Source organism: Ursus maritimus, unplaced genomic scaffold (assembly GCF_017311325.1).
Source record: "Ursus maritimus isolate PB19 unplaced genomic scaffold, ASM1731132v1 scaffold_1, whole genome shotgun sequence".
Taxonomy (NCBI): Eukaryota; Metazoa; Chordata; class Mammalia; order Carnivora; family Ursidae; genus Ursus; species Ursus maritimus.
In genome coordinates this window covers 18,184,622-18,191,311 of record NW_024423343.1, presented here as the reverse complement: position 1 = coordinate 18,191,311, position 6,690 = coordinate 18,184,622, and the positions used below count along the sequence as shown (strand labels likewise).

Here is a 6,690-nt window from a genome sequence, read left to right as displayed (position 1 = left end):
CCACTGCTCTGCCCCACAGTTAGGGCCAGACTAAGTTATGACTCGACTGCAAGTATGGGAATGACAGAAAGTAGGGAACACGTGGTGGAAACTTGTAAAAACTGCTAAGGCCCACAGACTGAGCCCCTCCACAGGTTCCCTTACCTCAAGGCCAGTGGCCATTCTCAGAGGCCTGCCTTTACCACATGGAGCCGTCTAAGTCCACCCCACCCAGGGCCCAGGCCCCAAACTCCTCAGGACCTAGGTTGGAAAAAGCCAGGGACCTCCCCCTCCCTTCTCTCTGGACAACTTTGGAGATGCCCTTCCAGCCACAGGACAAACAACAACGTTCCATTGTCAAGCAGAGTGCTGTGGCTCCCCAGCGACTCTTCCATTCCAGGATAAGTGCCTAGCTTTATCTTCAACAGCCAAAGGGCCTGTATTGTACTTTCCTCAAAGCAAGGAAGCAGCCTGCCCTGAAACAGTAACTTCGAGCTTCTACCTTGAAAGAATTTGCTGGAAGATTGTGAAATGGCTGTTTCACCTACTTCTAGTCTTTGACATGTCAAACATTAGAGCTAAGCCTCAGCAGAACACAGGTGAGGTGTAGGAGGGCCTGCAGTCTACTTGCAGGTGCCTCTGCTCCCCGTGTTGGGCAGATGGCGGTACCCCCCCCCCCACCGTTTTTCATGTGAGGGGATAGCCTTGGCAAGGTTAAGTGTTCCTAATTCCCAAGTGGCTCCAGGCCCAAGGCTCTTTTTGCCTCATTTCTACGTTCATCCCCTTTGTCCAAGGATGCCCCCTGACATGCAGGCGAGGGCTCCCCTGGGACCCTACGGGGAGGGGCGCCGGCCAAGGGGAGAAGGTGCCCCCTGCCCCTAGGTGGATGGACGCTTGCTGTGATGTCTCACAGGCCTGGTGTCCAAGCTGCTATGGGAGTCGAGCTGGGTTCGCTTGCGGTGTGCCAGGCACTTTGCCTGCAGGAGGTACCCCATCCTGCGGGGGAAGGGCACGAAGCAGCTGCTCAAGAACCAAGAGGAGAGGCAGTGAAGAGGTTAAGCATGCCCGGGTTCAAATCCAAACTCCAGTATATACCATTGGCGTTACCTCGGGAGAATGTTCTTCAGGGCTAGTGATGCGGTAGCATCTTTGTGAAGCTGTGTGTGTGAGCACCTTGGAGACTGCAAGCCACAGGGAGGCGCAGCAGAGAGAGACAACCGCCTCCTACTGGCTACCAGTCAAGCCTCGGAGAGCCAGACTCTGTGGCCTGGCTCAGCCGTCCCTGTCTGCACTGCCTGGGGAAATGCAGCAGGGCCCGGCTCCTCATGGAGTCCGGAGATGAAGTCTGGAAGCAGAGACGACGCAAAACCGTAGGAATCCGGGTTGCAGCTGCACGCAGGACACACTAACTTTATTCACATTGATACAAAAGTAGATTTTTCTAGAAATGTTCTCTTGTGCCAGAGGGCGAGAGTGGAGTGGCACGTGGCAGGAGCGCAGGGGAGGAGGCCTGAGGGAGGCAGGGAGGGCGGGGGGCCAGTGTACAGGCGCCGCAGAGGCAGGGCAGCAGGCAGCAGGGGCTGGGCAAGCAAGAAGGGCCGGGTGCGGCAGCCCCTCCATCCGGTTCCATCCACACAGACATTCTGGGAGCTCTCAGAAGAACGGGAGCTGGGGGCCAGGGAACTCAGGCAGGAGAAGGCTCTGGGTGGAGGACTTTCCTCTGCTCCTGGCTGGCTGCCAAGCCCTCCCCCACCCCACCGTGGGACTTCCCGGGGCTCCAACAGGTGAGAGGCTGGGTAGGTCTGCCCCTTCCCACATCCCCTTCTTTACATTTCTCTTGGACAACTGGCCAGGCCCAAGAGGGACCGAGGCGGTGGGGTTGGCGGGTGAGGAGGGGGGTACACAGACAGATGCTCACACTGGCAAAGAGGGAGCAGAGGCTGGTCTGCTCACCGAGGGGCCCCAGGGGTCTCACTGGGGCAGAGCCTTGAGGATGGCATTCACCTCCTCCGCCACGGCTGTCAGAGCAAATTCAAACTGGTCCTGGGGAAGGGGGGGGAGGACGGTCATGGAGAGGACTGACCTCTGCTCCTGCCCCGGTGGGGGTGGGAGGCTGGGGTTGGGAGGGGGACCTGGGGAGGTCAAGGGGTGAGGCAGAGTCGTCTTGGGGAAGGTGGGGGCAGGTGGGAGAGGCAGGCTGTTGCTGGTTTCCCTGGGGGAGGCCGGCAGCTCAGGTCAGTGCGGGGAGGAACAGTCACCTTAGAGCGGACGAGGCCAGGCCGCTGGTCACGGACATGCTCCAGGGTGGCAGCGATGTCGATCTCCTTTACTCCTGGAGGTTGGAGAGAGCACAGGGCTGCTCAGGGGCTGTCCAGAGGAGGCTAGGACCCAGAAAGCCTGGAGCATCCTGGGCTGGGAGGCTTGGAGGACTGGGCAAAGCCTGGGGTGTGATAACCAGTCCCTCCAGGAGGCCTGCGACCTGGGTGCTGGGACGTCTCCTTGGGGGCGGGGCTGCGGGCGCTGTGGGGAAGGTCCTCACCTTTTGCCATGCGGTTCAGTACCATGTCAATGAGGATGTAAGTGCCAGTCCTCCCCGCGCCATCGCTGAAATGGGAGATGATGACAAGCTCAGCTCAGGACCCAGCAGAAAGGGGAAGGGGCAGAAGAGACAGGGAGGCTTGAGGTGTGGAAGACACTGGTGGGGCCATTGGGCTTGGTTGGGGGAGGGCGTGAGTGAGCTGAGGAAGCAGCAGTCACAGCCCCTGGGCCCTGGGAACTGGGCCTGGAGTGGGGAGCCTGGGACCCATGGGGTGACACTGGGGTAGTGGACCAGCCTCCAAGGAGAGCCCTGGCTCAGTCCTAAGGTGGAAGCAGCTGGAGGGGACGGGAATGGCCCTTTCCAGCCTCTGGCCAGGCTTCTGTTTAGCCAACTTTTGGCATAAATGGCCAGAGGGTAAATATTCTCAACTTTTTGGGCCACACATAGTCTCTATCACACATTCTTTCTTTTTTTCTTCAGCCATTTAAAAATGTGAACACCATTCTTAGCTCATGGGCCATTAAAGAAAACCAGATGGTATGTTGAACTTGGCCCATGGGCTGTCGTTGGCCAGCACCAAGGGGACAGGCAGGCAGCATGCGTGGGAGATGTGCCAAGGGAGGAGGACCAGAGAGAGGGCGCAGGAATCAGAAATTCCCCCCTCAGGGCCCTCTGGCCTGGGCTGTCCTGGCCCCCGTGACCCCGCCCCTGCCCACAGCCCGTTCGCACGCACCTGCAGTGCACAACGACGGGGCAGGAGCGGCCCCGGTAGCACTTGTTCACTTTCCTGCAACAAGAAGTGGGTGTGAGCGCGGGGGGGCACCAGCACACACCCGGGGACCTCTCTTTCGTCCTGTTCTCCCCCCATGCCCAGGGCAGAGGAGGGAAGAGGGCTGGAGAAATGAGTCAGGGCAGGAGGCAAAGAACCAGAGATGGTGTGGGTGGCCCTGGGCTTGCCTTGTCACTTAATGAGCTAGGTGCCCAAGCCATGCACCTGAGAACAACTGACTTGGCCTCTTTGAGCCTCAGTTTTCTTATCTGTAAAATGAGGGTGATACTAATAGTAAGCTTCTTCTTAGGGTTCACACCATAATTGCATGAGATAATCCACGTAAAGAAGTAAGTGTAAGGTTTGACATACAGTAGGTGCTCAATAAATGGTAGTACTATTAAGGATACTGTATAATACCTGTTAGAAGTCTAGAGAGAATAGGCTTTCTGGTGACTTCAAGAGTGTCAGTCTCTTCCCATTCCTGCTCTGTACCTCTACCCTCCTTTACAATTGCCCAGGCTGTTCCCCTCCCCACTCAGGCTTCTGGAAGTCCTCACTAGCAATGAGGTCAGGTAGCCCCAGGCACAAAGTTCTTTTGACCAGGAGAGGACAACCTCTCAGCTCTGAATGTTAGGCGGCTGTCTGTCTCCCTGACAGACAGACAGAATCAGCCTCATCTCAGCACAGGTGCTCTGTGGTTGGGTCTTACTTAGACCTGGGGTCCACTTGGACCTCAGACTCTTTTCCACTACCCTGACTGCTGCCCTCTCAGCAGGGAGCAGGGGATTTCTTCCTTCCTCAGTGGCCCAGTCTAACCTGCCCTTATCCCTGATGACTTTCTTGCTTGGAGAGTCACCTGCAGAATCCTGAACCCCCAGTGGGCCAGGACGAGGGACGACCACCTGAGGAGTTATTAGATTGTTTCAGGGGAAGCTTGGAACTTAATGGTCTTCCAGTGGGATTCCCCCAGACTTGCCCTGGCCAGGCGCCTCTGAATGATGTTACAGGAGTCCACATGGGTTTCTAGCAAGTTGGCTCACGTGTTAGGGAGCTGGGGTCAAACAGACGTCTCTGCGGTAGCTCCCAATAGTTTAATAATAATGACAATGAATCTTGTCTAGAATTCATCGAGCCTTTGCTGTGTGCCAGGCACTTAAACTAGATTTTACAGACTTTATCCCATGGACTCTTGTAACAGCCCCCTAAAGTATGGGTCCTCATCCTCATTTCACAGGTAAGGAAACAGAGATCAAGAAACTTGTTCAGAGTCACTTTTTAGCACTTAAAAAAAAATTCATTTCATTTGCCTTCCCTCTGGTAGACCTTCCGCAAGCCGTATTTATTAAGCAGCAGTTAATTTGTTCTGGGTGTCTAATGCCAACTGAGTTTACATAATTCTGGCCTAAAGCAAAGAAATGTAATCTTTTGGCTTACCTGTGCAGTCTTAAAAAAACGGTCCATGCACTAATTCTATAAGGATTTTTTTAAATGTGGAAAACAGGAAATAGCTCTATGAGCCCCTGGCATTGCTTTTGAGAAGCCTGTGTCTCAGGCTCCAGGGAGCCCAGTTAGAAACCATTATCCTGAGGCTCAGAAACTATCCCCAGCTGGGACACCTGGCTGGCTCAGTGGGAAGAGCATGCGATCTCGGGGTCCTGAGTTCAAGCCCCACGCTGGGTGGAGAGATTACTTAAATACACTTGAAAAGAAAAGAAAAGAAAAGAAAAGAAAAGAAAAGAAAAGAAAAAAAAGAAAAAAGAAAAGAAACGAAACTATCCCCAGCTTCCCACCCCAGCTCCACTCCTCTGCTCTCTGCCCAGCGCCTTGAGACCTCAGGCCAGCCTGGCAAGAGGCAGAGAAGCCGGAAGGCTGCAGGGTGGGCGAGGGGGAAGACTGGGGATGCTGGAGGACTGGCCAGGTGGGGGTTTTGTGGTCGGAACAGGGAAAGTCCCTAGTTAGCTTCCTGTCCCAGCACCCACCGAGGCCCCAGGAATCCTGAGATCCTCCGCACTGACTTTGATAGTGTTGGTCTCCTCCAAGCACCGCCGCCCCCTGCCCCCAGCTGTCCCAGCAGCCTTCAAAGGGCCCCTGGGCCCACAAGTCCTGATTGGATTGTCCTGTCCATGCAGCGGCCACGCCTGCCAATGATCACTTTTGTGACTATGCAACTGGAGAGAGAACACTAGCTGCAGATCACAAAAATGACACTGGCAGCCGTGAGAGGGAGAGAGACAGAGGAGGAAGGGGGAAGACGGACAGAGGACAGAGCGGGGAGACAGAGGGAGGGAGAGACACAGGCAGGGAGGGCAGGGAGGTGGAGATAGCGGGGAGAGAAGGGACGGAACAGGGAAGAGGAGCAGGGCAGGAAAGATGGAGATAGAAAGTGGGACAGACTCAGAGACAGTGGGAGAGGCAAAGAGATGAGGGGAGAGGCAGGGGGAGGGGAGAGAGACGGAAAGGAAGGCAAGACAGACGGGGGAGAAATAACAGAGGCAAAGAAACAGCGAGGGATGCAGAAGGACAGATGTGCAGGAGGGAGTGAGAGACAAGGGAACAGCAGACACACAGAATATGCTGGAGATCGCAAAGAGCAGCCCTGGAGGCGACGAACAGGAGAGACGGGAGCCGGGACTCAGGAGAGGGAGAGAAGGCGAGAGGGAGGGAGCTTGAACTAAAAGGTGGGTCCTTCTTGGGGGCGGGGGTAATGCAGGAGCCGGACGCGGGGAGGCAGGGAGAGACAGGGGGCGAGGGGGACCCAGCGGGCAGTAGAGCAGAGCGAGAGCAGCGCGGGAGCGGGAGCGCGGGGTGGACGGACGCACACAGCCAGCCTGAGCAGCCGTCCGGGCTTGCGGGGTCTGGAAGGGGGTGGCTGGAGGTCCGAGGCGGACGCTCCAGGCCGGGCTGGAGGGCCCCCCTCACAAGACCAGGGCCCCCGGAGAGGGGGCTGGTGGTCTGCGGCGCCGCGGGGACGCCCAGCTCCCGGGCCCCCCGCTCGCCGGCCGCTCTCTCCCCGCCCTCCCCCCGCCCCTCACCTGCGGAAGTCCAGCAGCGGCCGGGTGGACGCCGGAGTGCCCTCTGCCGGCCAGCTGAGGAAGTGGAACTGCGTGAGCGTGCGCGTCTCCTGCGTCTGCACGTTCTTCAGGTAGAAGCTGCGCACCAGGAAGTCCTCGCACCAGATGTGCTCCGACACCAGGTTCACCTGCCGAGGGGCGGGCCGAGGCCTGAGCACGGCGGCGCCCTTCCAGAGCCCCCCAGCCTCCGGGGCCGGCTCCAACTCTAAATCCTCCCGCAGCCTACCCAGCTGCCCGCTTCTACTGCCCCAGCTGTCCCCAAGACCCCTAGCTGTCTGTGTCACTTACGGGCTGCTGCTCGGGACAAGGGCGGGGCGGGGGGGGGGGGG

The 6,690-nt window shown here is 57.6% G+C and overlaps 1 protein-coding gene across 2 annotated transcripts in view; it reads right to left on the bottom strand.

Annotated features, from left to right (window-relative positions):
* Positions 1-1,362: 1,362 nt before the first annotated feature.
* The window catches only part of PTPRN (protein tyrosine phosphatase receptor type N), a 20,144-nt gene continuing 14,816 nt past the window's right edge, over positions 1,363-6,690 (bottom strand). For both annotated transcript variants that reach the window (XM_040640184.1, XM_040640176.1), the window contains 4 exons: positions 3,252-3,305; positions 2,519-2,583; positions 2,238-2,311; positions 1,363-2,022 (listed from right to left, as the gene is read on the bottom strand). In XM_040640184.1, the coding sequence (XP_040496118.1) occupies positions 1,951-2,022; positions 2,238-2,311; positions 2,519-2,583; positions 3,252-3,305 (265 nt within the window). In that variant the 3' untranslated portion in view covers positions 1,363-1,950. The remainder of the gene's footprint in view (positions 2,023-2,237; positions 2,312-2,518; positions 2,584-3,251; positions 3,306-6,690) is intronic.